The sequence below is a fragment of the Ranitomeya variabilis genome, chromosome 2 (genome assembly GCF_051348905.1).
Source record: "Ranitomeya variabilis isolate aRanVar5 chromosome 2, aRanVar5.hap1, whole genome shotgun sequence".
NCBI lineage: Eukaryota > Metazoa > Chordata > Amphibia > Anura > Dendrobatidae > Ranitomeya > Ranitomeya variabilis.
Genome location: NC_135233.1, coordinates 886167549 through 886194755, shown reverse-complemented (window position 1 = coordinate 886194755; position 27207 = coordinate 886167549). Strand labels below are relative to the sequence as shown.

The window sequence follows — 27207 nt, the reverse complement described above, 5'->3', positions numbered from 1 at the left end:
GGTTACCCGGGGACTTCGGCATCGTTGGTCGCTGGAGAAATTGAGAAATTGCTGGTCAACTTTTAACCTTTATAACTTCCTAACGAAAAAAATGTTGGTTCCAAAATTATACTGATGTAAAGTAGACACGTGGGAAATGTTACTTATTAACCCCTTCCCGACCTTTGACGCCACGTAGGCGTCATGAAAGTCGGTGCCAATCCGACCCATGACGCCTATGTGGCGTCATGGAATGATCGCGTCCCTGCAGATCGGGTGAAAGGGTTAACTCCAATTTCACCCGATCTGCAGGGACAGGGGGAGTGGTACTTCAGCCCGGGGGGGTGGCTTCACCCCCCCGTGGCTACGATCGCTCTGATTGGCTGTTGAAAGTGAAACAGCCAATCAGAGCGATTTGTAATATTTCACCTAAAAAACTGGTGAAATATTACAATCCAGCCATGGCCGATGCTGCAATATCATCGGCCATGGCTGGAAACACTTATGTGACCCCCCCCAAGCCACCGATCTGTGCTCCGCTCCCCTCCGTCTTGTGCTCCGCTCCCACGTCCTCCTGTCCGCTCCCCCCGTGCACCTATGCCACCCCCCCGTGCTCCGACGCCCCCCCCCCCCCATGCCCCGATCTACAGCCCCCCCTTATACTTACCGAGGCTCCCGGTGTGCATCCGTCTTCTCCATGGGCGCCGCCATCTTCCAAAATGGCGGGCGCATGCGCAGTGCGTCCGCCGAATCGGCCGGCAGATTCGTTGCAAGTACATTTTGATCGCTGTGATAGGTTCTATCACAGCGATCGAAATAAAAAAAATAATAAATAACCCCCCCCCCCCTTTATCACCCCCATAGGTAGGGACAATAATAAAATAAAGAAAATATTTTTTTTTCTTTTTCCACTAGGGTTAGGGTTAGAACTAGGATTAGAACTAGGGGTAGGGTTAGGGTAGGGTTAGGGTTATGGCATGTGCACACAGTGCGGATTTGGCCGCGGATCCGCAGCGGATTGGCCGCGGATCCGCTGCGGATTGGCCGCGGATCTGCAGCGGATTGGCCGCTGCGAATTCGTAGCAGTTTTCCATCAGGTTTACAATACCATGTACACCTATGGAAAACCAAATCCGCTGTGCCCATGGTGCGGAAAATTCCGTGCAGAAACGCTGCGTTGTATTTTCCGCAGCATGTCAATTCTTTGTGCGGATTCCGCAGCGTTTTACACCTGTTCCTCAATAGGAATCCGCAGGTGAAATCCGCACAAAAAAACACTGGAAATCCGCTGTAAATCCGCAGGTAAAACGCAGTGCCTTTTACCTGCAGATTTTTCAAAAATCGTGCGGAAAAATCTCACACGAATCCGCAACGTGGGCACATAGCCTTAGGGTTAGGGTTGGAATTAGTTAGGGTTGGAATTAGGGCTAGGGTTGGAAATAGTGTTAAGATTAGGCTTGTGGTTAGGGTTACGGATAGGGTTAGTGGTGTGTTGGGGTTACAGTTGTGGTTAGGGTTGGGATTAGGGTTGGAATTAGGGTTACGGGTGTGTTGCGGTTAGGGTTGTGGTTAGGGGTGTGTTGGGGTTAGGGTTGTGATTAGGGTTATGGCTACAGTTGGGATTAGGATTAGGGGTGTGTTGGGGTTAGTTTTGAAGTTAGAATTGAGGGGTTTCCACTGTTTAGGCACATCAGGGGTCTCCAAACGCAACATGGCGCCACCATTGATTCCAGCCAATCTTGCGTTCAAAAAGTCAAATGGTGCTCCCTCCCTTCCAAGCCCCGACGTGCGCCCAAACAGTGGTTTACCCCCACATATGGGGTACCAGCGTACTCAGGACAAACTGGGCAACAACTGTTGGGGTCCAATTTCTCCTGTTACCCTTGCAAAAATAAAAAAATTACTTGCTAATACATAATTTTTTGAGGAAAGAACAATTATTTTTTATTTTCACGGCTCTGCGTTATAAACTTCTGTGAAGCACTTGGGGGTTGAAAGTGCTCGCCACACATCTAGATAAGTTCCTTTGGGGGGTCTAGTTTCCAAAATAAAGTCACTTGTGGGGTGTTTCTACTGTTTAGGCACATCAGGGGCTCTGCAAATGCAACGTGATGCCCGCAGACCATTCCATCAAAGTCTGCATTTCAAATGTCACTACTTCCCTTCCGAGCCCTGACGTGCGCCCAAACAGTGGTTTACCCCCACATATGGGGTACCAGCATACTCGCAACAAACTGGGCAACAAATATTGGGGCCCAATTTCTCCTGTTACCCTTGTGAAAATAAAAAATTGCTTGCTAAAACATCTTTTTTGAGGAAAGAAAAATTATTTTTTATTTTCACGGCTCTGTGTTGTAAACTTCTGTGAAGCACTTGGGGGTTGAACGTGCTCACCACACATCTAGATAAGTTCCTTGGGGGGTCTAGTTTCCAAAATGGGGTCACTTGTGGGGGGTTTCTACTGTTTAGGCATATCAGGGGCTCTGCAAACGTAACATGATGCCCGCAGACCATTCCATCAAAGTCTGCATTCCAAAACGTCACTACTTCCCTTCCGAGCCCCGGCATGTGCCCAAACAGTGGTTTACCCCCACATATGGGGTATCAGCGTACTCAGGAGAAACTGGACAACAACTTTTGGGATCCAATTTCTCCTGTTACCCTTGGGAAAATAAAAAATTGTGGGCTAAAAAATCATTTTTGAGAAAAGAAAAATTATTTTTTATTTTCATGGCTCTGCGTTATAAACTTCTGTGAAGCATTTGGGGGTTCAAAGTGCTCACTATGCATCTAGATAAGTTCCTTGGGGGGTCTAGTTTCCAAAATGGGGTCACTTGTAGGGGAGCTCCAATGTTTAGGCACACAGGGGCTCTCCAAACGCGACATGGTGTCCGCTAACGATTGGAGCTAATTTTCCATTCAAAAAGTCAAATGGCACGCCTCCCCTTCCGAGCCTTGCCGTGCACCCAAACAGTGGTTTACCCCCACATATGAGGTATCGGCGTACTCAGGAGAAATTGCCCAACAAATTTTAGGATCCATTTTATCCTGTTGCCCATGTGAAAATGAAAAAATTGAGGCTAAAAGAAATTGTGTGAAAAAAAAGTACTTTTTCATTTTTACGGATCAATTTGTGAAGCACCTGAGGGTTTAAAGTGCTCACTATGCTTCTAGATAAGTTCCTTGGGGGGTCAAGTTTCCAAAATGGGGTCACTTGTGGGGGAGCTCCAATGTTTAGGCACACGGGGGCTCTCCAAACGCGACATGGTGTCCGCTAAAGATTGGAGCCAATTTTTCATTCAAAAAGTCAAATGGCGCTCCTTCCCTTCCGAGCCCTGCCGTGCGCCCAAACAGTGGTTTACCTCCACATATGAGGTATCAGCGTACTCGGGACAAATTGGACAACAATGTTCGTGGTCCAGTTTCTCCTTTTACCCTTGGGAAAATTAAAAAATTGTTGCTAAAAGATCATTTTTGTGACTAAAAAGTTAAATGTTCATTTTTTACTTCCATGTTGCCTCTGCTGCTGTGAAACACCTGAAGGGTTAATAAACTTCTTGAATGTGGTTTTGAGCACCTTGAGGGGTGCAGTTTTTAGAATGGTGTCACTTTTGGGTATTTTCAGCCATATAGAACCCTCAAACTGACTTCAAATGTGAGGTGGTCCCTAAAAAAAATGGTTTTGTAAATTTTGTTGTAAAAATGAGAAATCACTGGTCAAATTTTAACCCTTATAACTTCCTAGCAAAAAAAAAAATTTGTTTCCAAAATTGTGCTGATGTAAAGTAGACATGTGGGAAATGTTATTTATTAACTATTTTGTGTCACATAACTCTCTGGTTTAACAGAATACAAATTCAAAATGTGAAAATTGCGAAAGTTTCAAAATTTTCGCCAAATTTCCGTTTTTTTCACAAATAAACTCAGAAATTATCGACCTAAGTTTACCACTAACATGAAGCCCAATATGTCACGAAAAAACAATCTCAGAATCGCTAGGATCCGTTGAAGCGTTCCTGAGTTATTACCTCATAAAGGGACACTGGTCAGAATTGCAAAAAACGGCAAGGTCATTAAGGCCAAAATAGGCTGGGTCATGAAGGGGTTAAAGGGAACCTGTCACCCCCAAAATCGAAGATGAGCTAAGCCCACCAGCATCAGGGGCTTATCTACAGCATTCTGGAATGCTGTAGATAAGCCCCCTATGTCTCCTGAAAGATGAGAAAAAGAGGTTAGATTATACTCACCTGGGTGGGTGGTCTGATCCGATGGGTGTCGCGGTCCGGTCCTCTTATTGTCTTCACGGTGCGGCTCCAGTGCCAGGTGTACTTTGTCTACCTGTTGAGGGCAGAGCAAAGTACTGCAGTGCGCAGGTGCTGGACCTCTCTCACCTTTCCCGGCGCCTGCGCACTGCAGTACTTTGCTCTGCCCTCAGCTGGGCAGATAAAGTACGCCTGCATCGGAGCCGGAGTGTGCATACAAGAGGAGGACGTCATCGTAAGAAGATGGGAGGCCCCGGACCAGACCGCGACGCCCATCGGACCGGACCACAGAGGGGCTGCCCCTGGGTGAGTATAATCTAACCTCTTTTTCTCATCTTTCAAGATACATCGGGGGCTTACCTACAGCATTACAGAATGCTGTAGATAAGCCCCTGATGCAGGTGGGCTTAGCTCATCTTCGATTTTGGGGGTGACAGGTTCCCTTTAAGTATTTTGTGTGACATATCTGTGATTTAAGGGCATAAAAATTCAAAGTTGGAAAACTGCACAATTTTCCCCAAATTTTCGTTTTTTTCACAAACGTAGGTAATATTAAAGACATTTTACCACTATCATGAAGTACAATATGTCACGAGAAAACAGTGTCAGAATCATCAGGGTCCGTTGAAGCGTTCGAGTTATAACCTCATAAACGGACAGTGGTCAGAATTGTAAAAATTTGGCCCGGTCATTAACATGCAAACCACCCTTGGGGGAAAAGGGTTTAATAAAAACTTCAACTTTGTCTCTCAAAGAACAAGCTGGTATACAGGTCTGTTTGGAGAAAAAGTAAGAGTTATAAATCTTAGAGATTAGGGAAAGAAAACATTTTTTTTTTCCAACAAAACCAAAACATTTTTTAGTGCATAAAAGTGACACTTTTAAAAAAAACAAAAAACAAAAAAAACACTAAACCTTGTCCCACTTTAATCGTACTGACTTAATATAACTTAGTGTAATAAAACTGTCCTATTACTCATACTGCATGGTGAATGTGTTTTTGTAGGTATGTGTATGTATATTTCTCTATCCCCCATGACAGCACCATGGAGAGAGGGGATCCGCCCTTCAGGGACAGGGAACCTACAGATAAAAGGGCGGTTCCTCTCCCTCGCATCAGTTGGTTTCCTGTCCGCGACGGGTAACCTTCAGTCTGGACGGTACCTTTAGAAGAATAGAAGATCCGGGGCCGGCCAGTCCGAATACTGGCAGCGGGGAGGCCCCTGGTACGGTGTCCGATGCTGCCACCGTTGGGACTGATGTGTTGGGACTGATGCAAAAGAAGCCGTTTCTGCAAGCACGCCACAAACAGTCGGCTGAGGTATGCAAAAGCACATTTGGAGAAGCCAATTTCTTTTTGGAAGAAGGTCCTGTGGACTGATGAAACCAAGATTGAGTTGTTTGGTCATACAAAAAGGCGTTATGCATGGCGGCAAAAAAACACAGCATTCCAAGAAAAACACTTGCTACCCACAGTAAAATTTGGTGGAGGTTCCATCATGCTTTGGGGCTGTGTGGCCAGTGCCGGCACCGGGAATCTTGTTAAAGTTGAGGGACGCATGGATTCCTCTCAGTATCAGCAGATTCTTGACAATAATGTTCATGAATCAGTGACAAAGTTGAAGTTACGCAGGGGATGGATCTTTCAGCAAGACAATGATCCAAAACACCGCTCCAAATCTACTCAGGCATTCAATTCATGCAGAGGAACAATTACACTGTTCTGGAATGGCCATCCCAGTCCCCAGACCTGAATATCATTGAACATCTGTGAGATCATTTGAAGAGGGCTGTCCATGCTCGGCGACCATCAAACTTAACTGAACTGGAATTGTTTTGTAAAGAGGAATGGTCAAAAATACCTTCATCCAGGATCCAGGAACTCATTAAAAGCTACAGGAAGCGACTATAGGCTGTTATTTTTGCAAAAGGAGGATCTACTAAATATTTAAGTCACTTTTCTGGTTAGGTGCCCATACTTATGCACCTGTCAAATTTTGTTTGAATGTAGATTGCACATTTTCTGTTAGTACAATAAACCTGATTTCAAGGCAGAAACATTTGTGTCCAACAGTTATTAGACATATGAAACTGAAATAGCTGTTGCAAAAAAAAACTATTTTTATAAAACATTAAGCTTAAGATTAATAGGGGTGCCCAAACTTTTTCATATAACTGTATCTGAATTGCAGTCATTGTTGTTTTCCAGTCATCTACTATTCTAGTATAATTGCAATGTTTTGGAACAAACTGCCTATGAAAACAGTATCTTTAAAAAAAAAAAAAATACACTCAAAATGCATGTTCCAAATTATTATGCACAGCAGAGTTTTCAACCTTTTTTTTTTATTTTGAACAAAAAAATGGTCAGTTGTGAAGTTATAAGCATTATCAGCCTATTACAAAATGAAATCAAACAGTTTTCAAGTGAAAACTTTATTCTAGGTGATGTTACATTTGCACATAGGACCCCTTGTTCGAAAGAAGCTTCTGAACTCTCTCGTCCATTGAATTTGTCAGTTTTTGGATGGTTTCTGCTTCAATTGTTTTGCATGTGGACAGAATACCCTCCCAGAGCTGTTGCTTAGATGTGAACTGCCTCCTGCAATCATAGACACTCCTTTTGATGATGCTCCAGAGGTTCTCAATGGGGTTGAGGTCAGGGGAAGATGGTGGCCACACCATAAGTTTGTCCTCTTTTTTATGCCCATAGCAGCCAGAGATGCAGATGTGTTTTTTGCAGCATGAGACGGTGCATTATCATGCATGAAAATGATCTTGCTGCGGAAAGCACGGTTCTTCCTCTTGAACCATGGCAGGAAGTGTTGTTTTAGAAACTCCACATAGATTATGGAGTTCATCTTTACCCCTTCAGGGATCATAAAGGGGCCGACAATCTCTCTCCCCATGATTCCAGCCCAAAACATTACTCCACCTCCTCTTTGTTGGCACCTTAGCCGTGTTTTCATGGGGTGTCCATCAACCAGCCATCCTCCACTCCATCCATCTGGACCATCGAGCGTTGCATGGCACTCATCGGTGAACAAAACAGTTTGGAAGTCAGTCTTCATGTATAATTTGGCCCACTGGAGCCGCTTCTGCTTGTGTTCAGTGGATAGAGGTGGTCGCCAGGATGGCTTACGCACAGCTGCAAACCTCTGAAGGACCCTGCATCTTGTTGTTCTGGGGACGTTGGAGGCACCAGCAGCTTCAAAAACTTGTCTGCTGCTATGACAAGGAATTTTTGCAGCTGCTCTTTTAACCTTACGCAATTGCCTGTTGGAAAAAGTCCTCAATTATCCTTATCAGCACGCACACGTGTGTGCTGGGAATCAGCTACATACTTCTTGATTGTGCGATGATCACGATGAAGTGTCTTGGCAATGTTGATTGTAGTCATGCCTTGACCTAAATACTCCACAATTTGTTGCTTCTCAGCAGCCGACACATCCTTTTTCTTTCTTATTTTGGCAAAAAATGTAGGCTGCTTAATAATGTGGAACAGCCTTCTTAAGTAGTCTTGCCTTTATTTGGACACACCTGCCAAACTAATTTGCACAGGTATCTGCAATTGCTTTCAGTGATATAAAGAGCCCTGACATACATCACCATCAATGAGTTTAAATGACAAACAAAAAAATTCTAACCTTATCACTCATAAACTTTGTGCATAATAATTTGAAACACCGTGTATAGGTTCCAACCGCGGAAAGGGTTGGTACTGGCTCTGCAGAGGAAGGCAATGATGTCTGCTCAACTCACGTGCAACTTGCCAAGAACTTTTTGTTACACAAAAAGCTTAATCAATTCATGTCATCCAGCAACAAAAAAAGCTGTTCGTTGCACTGGAAATAAACCAGTATTTTTTTCATCAAGGTGCTTGTCTGTGGGAATAGTAATGCAAGTTACATCAGTGCATCTTCAAAAGTCGGCAGATTTAAAATCATGAATGATGCCGTTGAATGCTCCATTGCACTCATGAGTACATTCAGTTTGTTAATGACCCGAAGCTGTTTATTCTCCAGTGTGTGGAGAAGCATCGCCAGGACTATGCTGAACCAAATAGTGTTTTGTTAAAAAAAAAAAAAAAAAAAGTCAAACTACTGTAAAATTGTACGATTACTTTACATACTTGTCTATCAGCTGTATAGAAAGGGATGGGGGGACAAGGAAAGTCAGATCACCATTTGCAGTCTCTTCCTAGGAATGCGTTCCACGCACGGAGCCGCCCTGGCTTGGACGTGCAGGTGCCAAAAATGAGGAAAAGATGGCTCTCCAGCGTGGAAAAAGTAAAATTTTGTCTTTAATGATAAATTCATAAAAATAGTACCAATGTGGATAACATGTAGATCCTGGGGGAATTAAGACTGTATTGTCGAAATGCGTCGATTGGTAGCCCCTCGGGATCTACATGTTATCCACATTGTGCCTATTTTTATGAATTTTTCATTAAAGATAAAATTTTACTTTTTCCCCGCTGGAGAACCATCTTTTCCTCATTGCCTATCAGCTGTCTCCTCTCTTGCATTTTCACCACTGCTGTAATACCCCCTTCTTCCACACTGCTTGGAACAAAAGAACTCGAAGGTGTCGATAATCAAACTTTTGTCTGCTGTGCTCATCGCAACTTGTAATCCCTCTGCAATGAGATTGGATTGTCTGTCATTATATCTCACACAAGAGTGAACCTGCCTGTTCTGAGGTACTCCTGTATGAGACTTAATGACACCTTGTTCTGATCTCACTTCAGAGGAATAACAAGTTGCCCTGAACAGTTACTGACAGTGTCCTTGGCTCTGAACAGGCAGTGTGGTGTGAGGTACAGTACAGCCGAGGTTACAGTACTATGAGAGGAGATGGGCTAATAGAAGGGTTTATAATGTGACACAGCTAAACTCGTCTGTGCTGCCCCCCATGGTCTGACAGGACCTTATCTAAAAGGTGCGAGTCATCTGTACTCTATTCGCAGCACTTTATAATAATTCGGGAGGTTAGACCAGGATATCAGGTCTGTTGTACTTCTCACGTGCTGAGAAACCTGCTATTGGGGTGTGTTCTACTTTCTCCAGTTTGTTGCTGCCTTCTTTTGGTTCAACATCATCATACAGGGAAAAGTACAGAGTCCCAGTGAGGGGAGAAAGTTGAAAAAAAAAAAAAATAAATAAATATGCATATACATATTATACACATTATACACAATAAATATACATGCATTGTATGTCACGTTCAGCATGAAAAACTTGATGAAAAGTGCTCACCATCAAGATTCAATTTGTTCTATCAATCCCATAAATGCTGATTGTGTTTTGTTTTTTGTTCCCTTTCAATTTGACTTGCCAAGAATTTGATAAATAATGGCCATGCTGCAACCCAGCTCGTAAACCAGCTTCATGATATTGTACTGGAGCGAGAAGATCTGACTGATAAACAGAAGGCAGTCATTACAGAGAAACTTGCCGTAAGTCTGATATCACTGTGAATGTTTATTGTGACAGTATTCTAGATAAAGTGACCAAAGGTTCAGTGAAAAACTGAGGATTTTTTTCACCCATTGTTCACCAGTACTTGTGAGCAGTACGTGAATCTATAGTTCTTCAGTGGACTTTTTACACTGTGTTCCAAATTATTATGCAAATAATTTTTCCGCATATTTTCTCTAAATTACCTATCTGAATTGCAGTCATTATTTTCCAGTCATCTACTATTCTAGTATAATTGCAATGTTTTGGAACAAACTGCCTATGAATTTTTTAAAAAATTAAACACTCAAAATGAATGTTCCAAATTATTATGCACAGCAGTTTTTAACCTTTTTTTTATTATTTTGAACAAAAAATGGTCAATTGTGAAGTTATAAGCATTATCAGCTTATTACAAAATGAAATCAAACAGTTTTCAAGTGAAAGCTTTATTCTAGGTGATGTTACATTTGCACATAGGACCCCTTGTTCGAAAGAAGCTTCTGAACTCTCGTCCATTGAATTTGTCAGTTTTTGGATGGTTTCTGCTTCAATTGTTTTGCATGTGGACAGAATACCCTCCCAGAGCTGTTGCTTAGATGTGAACTGCCTCCTGCAATCATAGACACTCCTTTTGATGATGCTCCAGAGGTTCTCAATGGGGTTGAGGTCAGGGGAAGATGGTGGCCACACCATAAGTTTGTCCTCTTTTATGCCCATAGCAGCCAGAGATGCAGATGTGTTTTTTGCAGCATGAGACGGTGCATTATCATGCATGAAAATGATCTTGCTGCGGAAAGCACGGTTCTTCCTCTTGAACCATGGCTGGAAGTGTTGTTTTAGAAACTCCACATAGATTATGGAGTTCATCTTTACCCCTTTAGGGGATCATAAAGGGGCCGACAATCTCTCTCCCCATGATTCCAGCCCAAAACATTACTCCACCTCCTCCTTGTTGGCGCCTTAGCCGCAGGGTGGATTGATTTAAATCACGCCGATTTAAATCATGATTTAAATCACGATTTAAATCAAAAGATTTTTTTTAATATAAATCACGATTAAAATGAGAAGTGAGAGCAGTGCGCATGTGCGCCCATAGTTACACGGACGAAACTAGGGGCAACGATCTAACGCCAGGGTGAGGGGGGGACCCCAAAGTAAGTAAAAATCTTTTTTGTTTTACTATATGGCAATAGGTAGGTGTTTAAAAGCAGCATGTCTTAATTGTATAAACTATTAATAGCCTCCACATTTTGTTCATACTGCCCCTTTAATTCCACACTTCTAGCTTGGTTTCACTTTTGGTTTAGTTTCTTTTTCCATTCAGTTGACATGCCCAAACTTGTTGGATAGTCAGCATCCTACAGAAACCTCTGGAAGAGCATGGCATTGTGAATGTTACACATATACAGCCTTTATTCTACTGAGTTAACCCCTTCACCCCCAAGGGTGGTTTGCACGTTAATGACCGGGCCAATTTTTACAATTCTGACCACTGTCCCTTTATGAGGCTATAACTCTGGAACGCTTTGACGGATCTTGGCGATTCTGACATTGTTTTCTCGTGACATATTGTACTTCATGTTAGTGGTAAAATTTATTCGATATAACTTGCGTTTATTTGTGAAAAAAATGGAAATTTGGCGAAAATTTTGAAAATTTTGCAATTTTCCAACTTTGAATTTTTATGCCCTTAAATCACAGACATATGTCACGCAAAATACTTAATAAGTAACATTTCCCACATGTCTACTTTACATCAGTACAATTTTGGAACCAAAATTTTTTTTTGTGACGGAGTTATAAGGGTTAAAAGTTGACCAGCAATTTCTCATTTTTACAACACCATTTTTTTTTAGGGACCACATCTCATTTGAAGTCATTTTGAGGGGTCTATATGATAGAAAATACCCAAGTGTGACACCATTCTAAAAACTGCACCCCTCAAGGTGCTCAAAACCACATTCAAGAAGTTTATTAACCCTTCAGGTGTTTCACAGGAATTTTTGGAATGTTTAAATAAAAATGAACATTTAACTTTTTTTCACACAAAATTTATTTCAGCTCCAATTTGTTTTATTTTACCAAGGGTAACAGGAGAAAATGGACCCCCAAAGTTGTTGTACAATTTGTCCTGAGTACGCTGATACCCCATATGTGGGGGTAGACCACTGTTTGGGCGTATGGCAGAGCTCGGAAGGAAAGGAGCGCCATTTGACTTTTCAATGCAAAATTGACTGGAATTGAGATGGGACGCCATGTTGCGTTTGGAGAGCCCCTGATGTGCCTAAACACTGAAACCCCCTACAAGTGACACCATTTTGGAAAGTAGACCCCCTAAGGAACTTATCTTGATGTGTGGTGAGCACTTTGACCCACCAAGTGCTTCACAGAAGTTTATAATGCAGAGCCGTAAAAATAAAAAATCATATTTTTTCACAAAAATGATCTTTTCGCCCCCAATTTTTTATTTTCCCAAGGGTAAGAGAAGAAATTGGACCCCAAAAAATGTTGTGCAATTTGTCCTGAGTACGATGATACCCCATATGTGGGTGTAAACCATTGTTTGGGCGCATGGCAGAGCTTGGAAGGGAAGGAGCGCCATTTGACTTTTCAATGCAAAATTGACTGGAATTGAGATGGGACGCCATGTTGCGTTTGGAGAGCCCCTGATGTGCCTAAACATTGAAACTCCCTACAAGTGACACCATTTTGGAAAGTAGACCCCCTAAGGAACTTATCTAGATGTGTGGTGAGCACTTTGACCCACCAAGTGCTTCACAGAAGTTTATAATGCAGAGCCGTAAAAATAAAAAATCATATTTTTTCACAAAAATGATCTTTTCGCCCCCAATTTTTTATTTTCCCAAGGGTAAGAGAAGAAATTGGACCCCAAAAAATGTTGGCCAATTTGTCCTGAGTACGCTGATACCCCATATGTGGGTGTAAACCATTGTTTGGGCGCATGGCAGAGCTTGGAAGGGAAGGAGCGCCATTTGACTTTTCAATGCAAAATTGACTGGAATTGAGATGGGACGCCATGTTGCGTTTGGAGAGCCCCTGATGTGCCTAAACATTGAAACTCCCTACAAGTGACACCATTTTGGAAAGTAGACCCCCTAAGGATCTTATCTAGATGTGTTTTGAGAGCTTTGAACCCCCAAGTGTTTCACTACAGATTATAACGCAGAGCCGTGAAAATAATTTTTATTTTTTTTCTCAAAAATGATTTTTTAGCACCCAGCTTTGTATTTTTACAAGGGTAACAGAATAAATTGGACCCCAAAATTTGTTTTCCAATTTGTCCTGAGTACGCTGATACCCCATATGTGGGGGGGAACCACTGTTTGGGCGCATGACAGAGCTCGGAAGGGAAGGAGCGCCATTTGGAATGCAGCCTTAAATGGATTGGTCTGCAGGCGTCACGTTGCATTTGCAGAGCCCCTGATGTACCCAAACAGTACAATCCCCCCACAAGTGACCCCATATTGGAAACTAGACCTCCCAAGGAACTTATCTAGATGTGTTGTGAGAACTTTGAACCCCCAAGTGTTTCACTACAGTTTATAACGCAGAGCCGTGAAAATAAAACATCTTTTTTTTCCCACAAAAATGATTTTTAGCCCCCCAAATTTTTATTTTCCTAAGGATAACAAGAGAACTTGGACCCCAGAAGTTGTTGTTCAATTTGTCCCGAGTACGCTGATAACACATATGTTGGGGTAAACCCCTTTTTGGGCGCACGGGAGAGCTCGGAAGGGAAGGAGCACTGTTTTACTTTTTCAACGCAGAATTGGCTGGAATTGAGATTGGACGCCATGTCGCGCTTGGAGAGCCCCTGATGTGCCTGGACAGTGGAAACTCCCCAATTCTACCTGAAACCCTAACCCAAACACACCCCTAACCCTAATCCCAACGGTAACCCTAACCACACCCCTAGCCCTGACACACCCATAATTCTAATCCCAACCCTAATCCAAACGTAAATGTAATCCAAACCCTAACCCTAACTTTACCTCCAACCCTAACCCTACCCCTAACCCTAACCCTAAACGTGACTGAAATACGTGGCACTAAAATACGTGGCACTGAAATACGTGGCACTGAAATACGTGGCACTGAAATACGTGGCACTGAAATACGTGATACGTGGCACTTAAATACGTGGCACTGAAACACGTGGCACTGAAATACGTGATACGTGGCACTGAAATACGTGGCACTGAAATACGTGATACGTGGCACTTAAATACGTGGCACTGAAACACGTGGCACTGAAATACGTGGCACTGAAATACGTGGCACTGAAATACGTGGCACTGAAATACGTGGCACTGAAATACGTGGCACTTAAATACGTGGCACTGAAATATGTGATACGTGGCACTGAAACACGTGGCACTGAAATACGTGGCACTGAAATACGTGGCACTGAAATACGTGGCACTGAAATACGTGGCACTGAAATACGTGGCACTGAAATACGTGGCACTTAAATACGTGGCACTGAAATATGTGATACGTGGCACTTAAATACGTGGCACTGAAACACGTGGCACTGAAATACGTGGCACTGAAATACGTGGCACTGAAATACGTGGCACTGAAATACGTGGCACTGAAATACGTGGCACTGAAATATGTGGCACTGAAATACGTGATACGTGGCACTGAAATACGTGGCACTGAAACACGTGGCACTGAAATACGTGATACGTGGCACTGAAATACGTGGCACTGAAATACGTGGCACTGAAATACGTGGCACTGAAATACGTGGCACTGAAATACGTGGCACTGAAATACGTGGCACTATGACTGTCAGAAAATGTTCATTAAACGGTTAGGGATGAGTTTAGGGGTAGGATTAGGGTTTGGATCCCTTTATCACCTTGATGGTGGTGGGTGGCTTTTCAGTGTGTTTTCTGTTTTTTTTCGATAAAAATGCATGCGTTTTTAACGCAAACAAACGCATGTGCTTAAAAATGCAAGAAAATACTGCAGGTTGTATTTCTGAAAATGAACGCATGCAGAAAAAAACCGCATGCGTTTGAAAACGCGACCAAACGCGTACAAAAAAAACGCATGCGTTTTTCATGTCAAATATAGGGAAAAAACGCATGCGTTTTTTTGTGCAAAAAACGCTGCAGACAAAAACGCAAGTGTGAAACCAGCAACGCTTTTTATAGCAAAAAAGTTTTTGCGTCTCCACATTTTGAGACCTATAATTTTCCACATTTTGCTCCACAGAGTCATGTGAGGTCTTGTTTTTTGCGGGACGAGTTGACGTTTTTATTGGTAACATTTTCGGACACGTGACCATTTTTGATCGCTTTTTATTCCGATTTTTGTGAGGCAGAATGACCAAAAACTTGCTATTCATGAATTTCTTTTGGGAGAGGCGTTTATACCGTTCCGCGTTTGGTAAAATTGATAAAGCAGTTTTATTCGTCGGGTCAGTACGATTACAGCGATATCTCATTTATATCATTTTTTTATGTTTTGGCGCTTTTATACGATAAAAACTAAAATATAGAAAAAATAATTATTTTGGTATCGCTTTATTCTCAGGACTATAACTTTTTTATTTTTTTGCTGATGATGCTGTATGGCGGCTTGTTTTTTGCGGGACAAGATGACGTTTTCAGCGGTACCATGGATATTTATATCAGTCTTTTTGATCGTGTGTTATTCCACTTTTTGTTCGGCGGTATGGTAATAAAGCGTTGTTTTTTGCCTCGTTTTTTTTTTTTTTTTCTTACGGTGTTTACTGAAGGGGTTAACTAGTGGGGCAGTTTTATAGGTTGGGTCGTTACGGACGCGGCGATACTAAATATGTGTACTTTTATTGTTTTGTTTTTTTTATTTAGATAAAGAAATGTATTTATGGGAATAATATATTTTTTTTTATTATTATTTATTTAGGAATTTTTTTTTTTTTTTTTTTACACATGTGGAAAAATTTTTTTTTTACTTTTTTACTTTGTCCCAGGGGGGGACATCACAGATCATTGATCTGGCAGTGTGCACAGCACTCTGCCAGATCGACGATCTGCTGTGCAGGGCTGCAGGCTTTCCAAGTGTCTGCTGTGAGCAGACACTCGGTAAGCCACCTCCCTCCCTGCAGGACCCGGATGCCGCGGCCATCTTGGATCCGGGACCTGCGGCGAGGAGGGAGGTAGGAGACCCTCAGAGCAACGCGATCACATCGCGTTGCTCCGGGGGTCTCAGGGAAGCCCGCAGGGAGCCCCCTCCCTGCGCGATGCTTCCCTATACCGCCGGTACACTGCGATCATGTTTGATCGCGGTGTGCCGGGGGTTAATGTGCCGGGGGCGGTCCGTGACCGCTCCTGGCACATAGTGCCGGATGTCAGCTGCGATATGCAGCTGACACCCGGCCGCGATCGGCCGCGCTCCCCCCGTGAGCGCCGCTGATCGATGATGACGTACTATCCCGTCGGCGGTCATACGGGCCCACCCCACCTCGACGGGATAGTACGTCGGATGTCAGGAAGGGGTTAAACAACTCAGCTTTATCTCATGATGGAAGAACCTTTGGATGGTAAAATATTTTCCTCAAAAAGCAGTTTATTGAAAAAAATCCGATTTAAATCAAAAAAATCCGATTTTTTTGATTTTTTTAAAAACATTGATTTTTATCCACCCTGCTTAGCCGTGTTTTCATGGGGTGTCCATCAACCAGCCATCCTCCACTCCATCCATCTGGATCATCGAGCGTTGCATGGCACTCATCGGTGAACAAAACAGTTTGGAAGTCAGTCTTCATGTATAGTTTGGCCCACTGGAGCCGTTTCTGCTTGTGTTCAGTGGATAGAGGTGGTCGACAGGATGGCTTACGCACAGCTGCAAACCTCTGAAGGACCCTGCATCTTGTTGTTCTGGGGACGTTGGAGGCACCAGCAGCTTCAATAACTTGTCTGCTGCTATGACGAGGCATTTTTTCAGCTGCTCTTTTAACCTTACGCAATTGCCTGTTGGAAAGAGTCCTCAATTATCCTTATCAGCACGCACACGTGTGTGCTGGGAATCGGCTACATACTTCTTGATTGTGTGATGATCACGATGAAGTGTCTTGGCAATGTTGATTGTAGCCATACCTTGACCTAAATACTCCACAATTTGTTGCTTCTCAGCAGCCGACACATCCTTTTTCTTTCCCATTTTGGCAAAAAATGTAGGCTGCTTAATAATGGGGAACAGCCTTCTTAAGTAGTCTTGCCTTTATTTGGACACACCTGCCAAACTAATTTGCACAGGTATCTGCAATTGCTTTCAGTGATATAAAGAGCCCTGACACACATCACCATCAATGAGTTTAATTGACAAACAAAAAAATTCTAACCTTATCACTCATAAACTCTTTGTGCATAATAATTTGGAACACCGTGTAGAGTGTGCTACTTTTCTTCTATTTCTGGCTAGAACATCGGCCATCCAGCCTTTGAAACCATTACACCCACGAACTCTGAATTTTATTGTTCTCCGAACATTAAATGCTTTTAGTCTTGTTTACAACATTTACTGAGCACTAAATATATAGGCTTTGTATGGGATGTATAAATAGGGTTTTCGGCCTGTGTATGTACAATCTGTGGCAAGAACAGTTAAGGTGGATTTTAAATATGCTTTCACACATGTTTTGTGCTAATCTAGTTCTGGCAATAAATCCAGCATTGAAATGGCATGCATGAAAGCACCTAGAGTAATGTTCTTTAAAAAACAAACAAAAAAATCTCTATTTTTCTTAATTTTTTTTTTTTTTATACGTTTTAATTTTTACACTGACTGGTAAACTTTGGGCTATGCCATTTTTAATTTGATACAGATTCCTTAAATTGCCATGGCTGCTATTGACCACAGTATTTTAGGTGGTGGTTGACGCATTGGCTCTGCAATCTCATAGATGTACTGAGCAGTACATCCACTAGATCTAGAAATGGCTACATCCACCCCTGAAGAGGATTAGGCACTTACCAGTGACAGATATCACTTGCTTGTTGTTTATGGGTATAACAGATAAGTTTCTCTGCTGATGGTGCTTGGGAGAAATTGCAGCCTTTTCTTTTTCTTTTAATCTTTAGTTAGATTTCTTTATGTTTTGTGACTCTACCATGCTTTGCACCCACTGTGAAGGAGGAGGATTACTCCTGTACTGGATAGACTTGAGCGCTGCTGTGTTAAGGCCCCGTCTCACTTGTCGGGATCGCTTTAGCGTCGCTAACGATACGACCTGTCAGGGATCGTTGCTGCGTCGCTATGTGGTCGCTGGTGAGATGTCAAACAGTGAGATCTTCCCAACGATCGCTGCTGCGATCTCACTGTTTGACATCTCACCAGCGACCTGTACAACGATGTCACATGGGAGCTATTATGAAGATTCAGTTTCTGAGTCGTCAACGAGGTCGTTGGTAAGGTGTCAAACACAGTGATGTGTGCTACCCAGCGGGACCTCAACGATCAAAAAAAGGTCCAGGCCATTCCGACACGACCAGCGATCTCACAGCAGGGGCCTGGTCGCTGCTACGTGTCACACATAGCGAGATCGCTACTGAGGTCGCTGTTGCGTCACAAAACTTGTGACTCAGCAGCGATCTCGCTAGCGATCTCGCTTAGTGAGACGGGGGCTTTAACTGACTCCAGCTGTGCTCAGATAACCATAGGCAAACACATGTTAAAAATGGACAGCACATCACATGGACCGTTGACATGTGCTGTGGTTTTCTGGGTCTGTAAGACTTTTATTGGTGATTTTTGAAGTCCAAGATTTTTCCTTTTTTTCTTGATTTTTTTTCTCTTCTTTGCAGACACTGTAAAAAAACAAAACAAAAAACACTGACCTGTAAACTGTCCATTAGACAGTTGTGGCCAAAAGTATTGACACCCCTGCAATTCTGTCAGGTGATACTCAGTTTCTTCCTGAAAATGATTGCAAACACAAATTATTTGGTATTATCTTAATTTAATTTGTCTTAAATGGAAAAACACAAAAAGAATTGTCCTAAAGCCAAATTGGATATAATTCCACACCAAACATAAAAAAGGGGGTGGACAAAAGTATTGGCACTGTTCGAAAAATCAAGTGATGCTTCTCTAATTTGTGTAATTAACAGCACCTGTAATTTACCTGTGGCACCTAACAGGTGTTGGCAATAACTAATTCACACTTGCAGCCAGTTGACATGGATTAAAGTTTACTCAACCTCTGTCCTGTGTCCTCGTGTGTACCACATTGAGCATGGAGAAAAGAAAGAAGACCAAAGAACTGTCTGAGGACTTGAGAAACCAAATTGTGAGGAAGCATGAGCAATCTCAAGGCTACAAGTCCATCTCCAAAGACCTGAATGTTCCTGTGTCTACCGTGCGCAGTGTCATCAAGAAGTTTAAAGCCCATGGCACTGTGGCTAACCTCCCTAGATGTGGACGGAAAAGAAAAATTGACAAGAGATTTCAACGCAAGATTGTGCGGATGTTGGATAAAGAACCTTGACTAACATCCAAACAAGTTCAAGCTGCCCTGCAGTCCGAGGGTACAACAGTGTCAACCCGTACTATCCGTCGGTGTCTGAATGAAAAGGGACTGTATGGTAGGAGACCCAGGAAGACCCCACTTCTTACCCCAAGACATAAAAAAGCCAGGCTGGAGTTTGCCAAAACTTACCTGAAAAAGCCTAAAACGTTTTGGAAGAATGTTCTTTGGTCAGATGAGACAAAAGTAGAGCTTTTTGGGCAAAGGCATCAACATAGAGTTTACAGGAGAAAAAAGAGGCATTCAAAGAAAAGAACACGGTCCCTACAGTCAAACATGGTGGCGGTTCCCTGATGTTTTGGGGTTGCTTTGCTGCCTCTGGCACTGTACTGCTTGACCGTGTGCATGGCATTATGAAATCTGAAGACTACCAACAAATTTTGCAGCATAATGTAGGGCCCAGTGTGAGAAAGCTGGATCTCCCTCAGAGGTCATGGGTCTTCCAGCAAGACAATGACCCAAAACACACTTCAAAAAGCACTAGAAAATGGTTTGAGAGAAAGCACTGGAGACTTCTAAGGTGGCCAGCAATGAGTCCAGACCTGAACCCCATAGAACACCTGTGGAGAGATCTAAAAATGGCAGTTTGGAGAAGGCACCCTTCAAATATCAGGGACCTGGAGCAGTTTGCCAAAGAAGAATGGTCTAAAATTCCAGCAGAGCATTGTAAGAAACTCATTGATGGTTACCGGAAGCGGTCGGTCGCAGTAATTTTGGCTAAAGGTTGTGCAACCAAGTATTAGGCTGAGGGTGCCAATACTTTTGTCTGGCCCATTTTTGGACTTTTGTGTGAAATGAGCAATGTTTTGCTTCATTCTCTTTTGTGTTTTTTCATTTAAGACAAATTAAATGAAGATAATAATACCAAAGAATTTCTGATTGCAATCATTTTCAGGAAGAAACGGAGTGTTATCTGACAGAATTGCAGGGGTGTCAATACTTTTGGCCACAACTGTAATGGGTGTGTGTGTTCTATCCTTTGAAAACACATATACAACATACTTGTTAAAAAAAACAAAAAAAACAACTTATTGACTGTATAAGTTACCTTGTAAATTTTAAATTAAGAGATTTTTTGTTGGCTTTGTTTTACAGGAAGTGGACAAGTGTTTGGCCGATGGAGCTGATGAATACCTACAAATGCTCAGTCTTTTTGCAGTTGTAATGCAACAAATGACGCAGAACAACTAATGTAGCCTCTTGGATTTCATGGATGAGTCACAATTGTTGGAATTTTTATAAAAGTGAACCTTTTGTTTAAAATGTGCTTTTGAAGCTTCTATTCTTTTAGACAGTGTAAAAGTTTGTTCTTTAGAAGGTTTTTAATGTACAGTTCTGTTACTTTAGTAATCTTTTTAAAGTGTGGTTGTTGTTGGACAACATGATAAACTAGATACTGCTAAACCCATTTGATGCATTTAGGACAGATTTTAAAAATACTGTAATTTTTCAGTTTTTTTTTTTCTTTTGATACCCATGGTATTGTCTAATTCCAACAAGAACTGTAAAATAATGTAACACTTCCAAAACTTTCAGTGGTTATTACATATGGCAGGATGGTCTGTTTTGGATCATTCTAGGAAAAAATCACTTAATTAAAAATTGTTTTGTTATATCTGCCCTCAGCATTTACAAAATATAGATGTGAGTGAGGTCCACATTTTGGCCACTATTGAGGATAGGGGAAAGCTGCTTAATCCCTTCAGCCCCCAAGCCAGTTTTCACCTTCATGACCAGACCAAAGTTTACAAGTCTGAGCAGTCACATTTTATGGGGTAATGACTTTGGAACTCTTCAGCGGATCCCAGTGATTGAGATTTTTTTCTTTTCCTGATGTACTTCATGATAGTGGTAAAATTTGTGTGGTATGGCTTTCTTTTAAATTTGGTGAAAATTTTGCAACTTTTGCAATTCTTCTGCCTTTAAACCTAGAGTTATGTCACACAAAATAGTTAATAGATAACATTTACCCCAGGTCTACTTTACATATGTATCATTTTTGAAACCTATATATATTATTTTTGTTAGGAAGTTAGAAGGGGTAAAAGTTGACCAGCAATTTCTCATTTTTCCTAAAAAAAAAAATTACAAAAGCATTTTTTTTAATGAACTACATCACATTTAAAGTGACTTTGGGGGGTCCTGTATGACAGAAAATACCCAAAAGTGACACCATTCTAAAAACTGCCCCCACTTTCCCCAAGTTCTCAAAACCACATTTGAGACGTTGATTAACCATTCAGGTTCTTCACAGGAATTAAAGCAACGTGCAATGAAAACAATTTACAATTTTTTAATTATTTTTAAAAGAAAATTTCCACAAAAATGTTACTTTAGCCCCACATTTTTTATTTTTACAAGGGTAACGAGAAAATGTACCACAAAGTTTGTTCTGAAAGGAGTATGCTGATACCCCATATCTGGGTAAAAACTACATGGAAGGAAAGAAGTGCTGTTTGACTTTTTGAACGCAAAAGCAGCTGGAATCAAGATTGCCATGTCGCCTTTGGAGAGCCCCCAAAGTGCCTGGACAATGGAAAGTGACTCCATTTTGGAAACTAGACCAATCATTCTGCTTCACAGAAGTTTATAACATTGAGCTGTGAAAATAAAAAATATTTTAACCACAAAAATGTTTTAACCCCAAATTTTATATTTTCACAAGGGTAACAGAAAGAAATGGAACTCAAATTTTTTTTATGCAATCTCTCCTGAGTATGCACATACCCCATATGTGGGGGAATACTACTGTTTAGCTGCACAGAAGGGCTTGGTAAGGAAGGAGCAAAATTTTTGAACGCAGTCTTTCAGAGAATGGTATGAGGTTATGGGTTTTCTGATTGCTTGGCTTGAAGGGTAGATATTAGTGATGAGCGAGTATACTCGTTGCTTGGGTTTTCCCGAGCATACTCCGGTGGTCTGAGTATTTGTTAGTGAGCGGAGATTTAGTTTTCGTCTCCACAGCTGCATGATTTACAGCTGCTAGACAGGCTGAATACATGTGAGGAATGCCTGTTTGTTAGGGAATTCCCACACGTATTCAGGCTGTCCAACAGCTGTAAATTATGCAGCTGAGGCGACAAAACTAAATCTCCGAGCACTAACAAATACTTGGAGATCACCCGAGCATGCTCGGGGAGACCCGATCAACAATGCTATTCGCTTACCACTAGTAGATATCAATTTATCGGACAGTCAACTTAAAGGGAACCTGTCACCCCGTGTTTTCCGTATGAGATAAAAATACTGTTAAATGGGGCCTGAGCTGTGCATTGCAATAGTGTATTTTGTGGACCCCGATTCCCCACCTATGCTGCCGAAATACGTTACCAAAGTAGTCGTTTTCGCCTGTCAATCAGGCTGGTCTGGTCAGATGGGCGTGGTGTCTTCCCCCAGATCTTGCTTAGTTTTCCGTTGGTGGCGTAGTGGTGTGCGCATGTCCAAGGTCCCGAATCCACTGCACAGGGGAGTGAAAAGAGCGCGATGTGCGCTATTTCATTGGTGATCGGTGGGGGCGGCCATCTTCTTTTGGCCGCGCGTGCGCAGAAGCGGTGCTCTGCTGGCCGCGGCTTCAGGAAAATGGCCGCGGGATGCCGCGCGTGCGCAGATGGAGATCGCGGTGGTCATTTTCCTGAAGCAGAGATGCGAACTCTGCTTCAGGAAAATGGCCGCCGCGATCTCCATCTGCGCACGCGCGGCATCCTGCGGCCATTTTCCTGAAGCCGCGGCCAGCAGAGCACCGCTTCTGCGCATGCGCGGCCAAAAGAAGATGGCCGCCCCCACCGATCACCAATGAAATAGCGCACATCGCGCTCTTTTCACTCCCCTGTGCAGTGGATTCGGGACCTTGGACATGCGCACACCACTACGCCACCAACGGAAAACTAAGCAAGATCTGGGGGAAGACACCACGCCCATCTGACCAGACCAGCCTGATTGACAGGCGAAAACGACTACTTTGGTAACGTATTTCGGCAGCATAGGTGGGGAATCGGGGTCCACAAAATACACTATTGCAATGCACAGCTCAGGCCCTATTTAGCAGTATTTTTATCTCATACGGAAAAAACGGGGTGACAGGTTCCCTTTAATTTCAGGACCTGCCTCTCAGAATCCATGCTGATAGCTGAAGACTGTCCGGATTGTGGTGGAAAACTGGGCCCTAGTAGAGGAGGTCTTTTCTCCTTGGGAGGAGGATTGGGTCTTCTACTGACATCTTTCTCAGCAGGGGGAACCAACACCTTTTCGGCCAGAAGGGCACCACCAAGATGATTTTTGCCCTTTCTTCCTGCACTTTCCTCAGTACTCTCGGACCCAAAGGAAAAGGGGGAAATGCATAGGGCAGTTTCCCTCCCATGGTTGGGACAGTGCATCGATGCCCACTGGACCGTTTGGGGGTTTAGGGAGAGAAATTCCCTGGCCTTTGCGTTTTCTCTGGATGCGAATAGATCCACCCATGGAACTCCCCAGCACTGATACAGCATGCTGAACACTTCTTCATTCAGTTCCCACTCCGACAGGGATATCTTCTGCCTGCTCAAGAAGTCTGCCACTTGGTTCTTGAATCCTTACAGGTGTACTGCAGAAACGAATAGTACAGTCATGGCCAAAATTTTTGAGAATGACACCAAAATTATATTTTCACATGATCTGCTGCCCTCTGCTTTTTATTAGTGTTTGTCTGATGTTTATATCACATACAGAAATATAATTGCAATCATATTATGAGTACCAATAGGTTATATTGACAGTTAGAATGAGTTAATGCAGCAAGTCAATATTTGCAGTGTTGACCCTTCTTCTTCAAGACCTCTGCAATTCTCCCTGGCATGCTCTCAATCAACTTCTGGACCAAATCCTGACTGATAGCAGTCCATTCTTGCATAATCAATGCTTGCATTTTGCCTGAATTTGTTGGTTTTTGTTTGTCCACCCGTCTCTTGATGATTGACCACAAGTTCTCAATGGGATTAAGATCTGGGGAGTTTCCAGGCCATGGACCAAAAATCTCTGTTTTGTTCCATGAGCCATTTAGTTATCACCTTTGCTTTATGGCAAGGTGCTCCACCATGCTGGAAAAGGCATTGTTGGGTGCCAAACTGCTCTTGGACGGTTGGGAGAAGTTGCTCTTGGAGGACATTCTGGTACCATTCTTTATTCATGGCTGTGTTTTTAGGCAAGACTGTGAGTGAGCCGATTCCCTTGGCTGAGAAGCAACCCCGCACATGAATGGTTTCAGTTTGCTTTACAGTTGGCATGAGACAAGACTGGTGGTAGCGCTCACCTCTTCTTCTCTGAATCAGCTGTTTTCCAGATGTCCCAAACAATCGAAAAGGGGATTCATCAGAGAAAATGACTTTGCCACAGTCCTCAGCAGTCCACTCCCTGTACCTTTTGCAGAATATCAGTCGGTCCCTGATGTTTTTTCTGGAGAGAAGTGGCTTCTTTGCTGCCCTCCTTGAAACCAGGCCTTGCTCAAACAGTCTCCGCCTCACAGTGCGTGCAGAAGCACTCACACCAGCCTGCTGCCATTCCTGAGCAAGCTTGGCACTGCTGGTAGTCTGATCCCGCAGCTGAAACAGTTTTAAGATACGGTCCTGGCGCTTGCTGGTCTTTCTTGGGTGCCCTGGAGCCTTTTTTACAACAATGGAAGCTCTCTCCTTGAAGTTCTTGATGAGATAGATTGTTGACTGAGGTGCAATCTTTGTAGCTGCGATACTCTTCCCTGTTAGGCCATTTTTGTGCAGTGCAATGATGGCTGCACGTGTTTCTTTAGAGATAACCATGGTTAACTGAAGAGAAACAATGATACCAAGCACCAGCCTCCTTTTAAAGTGTCCAGTGATGTCATTCTTACTTAATCATGACTGACTGATCGCCAGCCCTGTCCTCATCAACCTGTGTTAATGGATCAATCACTAAAACGATGTTAGCTGCTCCTTTTAAGGCAGGACTGCAATGATGTTGAAATGTGTTTTGGGGGTTAAAGTTCATTTTCTGGGCAAATATTGACTTTGCAAGTACAGTAATTGCTGTTAAGCTGATCACTCTGACATTCAGGAGTATATGCAAATCGCCATTAGAAAAAATGAAGCAGTAGACTTTGGAAAAATTAATATTTGTCTCATTCTCAAAATTTTGGGCCATGACTGTACTGTCCTTTCTGCCCACTGGAAGATCTTCCTTGCCTGGCGTTGTAGGGCAGGATGTTTTGGCCCCCCCTTGATGGCTTAGGAACGCCACCGTTGTCGTGACGTCAGACAGGATCTTTCTATGCCTGCCCTTGACAGTCAACTGGACCTGGAGTAATACCTTCCATACTGTATACAGTTCACTGAAGTTCGAGGATTTGGCTCCGATCTCTGGGCTCCACTCTCCCTGGAGTTATCTTCCATCCGAATGGCCGCCCCAGCCCTGCTGACTTGTGTCGGTGGTGATTAAGATGCAAGGGGAGAGAATCCAGGGAACTCCTGCCTGGAGGTTCTCCATAGTGGTCCACCATCGCATTCCTTCACCGAGAGGGATAGGGGCATCAATGTCCAGGGATAGTTGACGTTTGTACCAGGCAGATAGAACGGCACCCTGGAGCTCCCGTGAGGGGAACTGACTCCATGGTACTCAGGGGATACAAGAGGTCATTAGTCCCAGGATCCTCATTGCTTCTCTGATGGAACAGCGGCTTCCTATAAATTGGTGGATTCTTTCCTTCATAGCAATCTGCTTCTCTTCTGGTAAGAAAGGTGTTCTCAATTGGGAGTCTAGAAGAACCCCTAGGAACTTCTTTCTGGACTCTGGAAAGAGATCCAACTTTTCCCAATTTATGACCCATCCCAGCCTCTATAGTGTGGAAATTGAGGTCTGAAAGTGCTCCATGAGGTGTTCATTGGTGCTGGCTATGATCAGGAAGTCGTCTAGGTAGGGGACTATGATGATATCCTATCTCCTTAGATAGGCGACCATCTCCGCTACAAGCTTGAATACCCTGGGTGCTGAGGCTAGGCCGAATGGAAGGCAACGGAACTGGTAATGATGGACTCTCTCCTGGACCCTCAGAGCAAAGCTTAGGTATCTCTGAAATGAAGCATGGATGGTAATGTGATACTACGCATTCCTGTCTGTAAAGTGAATTGTAGATCTGATGGACTCCATCTTCAACTTTTTGTATTTTATCCAGCGGTTCAGGGGCTTTAAATGTATAATTGTTCTGGTCTCTCCTGAGGTTTTTTTGTTTGTTTTTTTTACCGAGAAGAGACTGTTGTAATGGCCCTTGCACTTTTCTTGCTCGGGGACTGGGAATACAGATCTTTAAGAGATCCTGGATATCTGCCCACATGGGGGAAACGGCTGACTGCAGGCGGGAGTTTACGAACCACGCTGGGGAAGTTGGGTAAACTCTATCTTGTAAGAGACTATCCCCGACACCCACTGATTTCCTGAAATCTCCTGCCATCCCTACTCTCACAGCGTCACTTTCTACCTGAGGCGGAGCCTGAACCAAAAATGGAGTCCTTACCCCTACCTAGCTTGGGGTAGCTCCATCTGCTCAATTTGCCTTTTCCCTTATAGCCTGACCCCTGGCTAGGTTGCGGCCTACGAAAGGGCTGATATTTCTTTGGTTTCTCTTGGGGAACCCTTTCGTTTTGTCCGATGCCTTTTCTAGGATATCATCTAGTACAGGCCCAAACACTTTATTGCACTAGAAGGGAATAAAAGTTTATTTTTGGACTGTGTCTCCCCCCGACCATGCTTTTAGGCAGATAGCTCTCCGGGCATCATTGGATAAGGACCCATTCCTGGCTGCGAATCTAACAGATTCTGCCGATGCGTCATCCATGAATCTGGTTGCTAGCTTCAGGAGGGGGAAGGGATTTCAGGATGGTGTCCTGGGGGTTTTAGACCTCAAGTGTTCTCCCAAGTCGTCGACCCATAGATACAAAGATCGAGCCACAGAGTTTGCTGC

General features: G+C 43.1%; 1 protein-coding gene across 1 annotated transcript in view; it reads left to right on the top strand.

Moving 5' to 3' along the window:
- RFC4 (replication factor C subunit 4) overlaps positions 1-21875 on the top strand; it is a 98131-nt gene extending 76256 nt beyond the window's left edge. The window contains exons 9-10 of the mRNA XM_077290422.1: positions 9583-9699; positions 20343-21875. Coding sequence (XP_077146537.1) covers positions 9583-9699; positions 20343-20438 — 213 coding nt within the window. The 3' untranslated portion in view covers positions 20439-21875. The remainder of the gene's footprint in view (positions 1-9582; positions 9700-20342) is intronic.
- The last annotated feature ends 5332 nt before the right edge of the window (positions 21876-27207 follow it).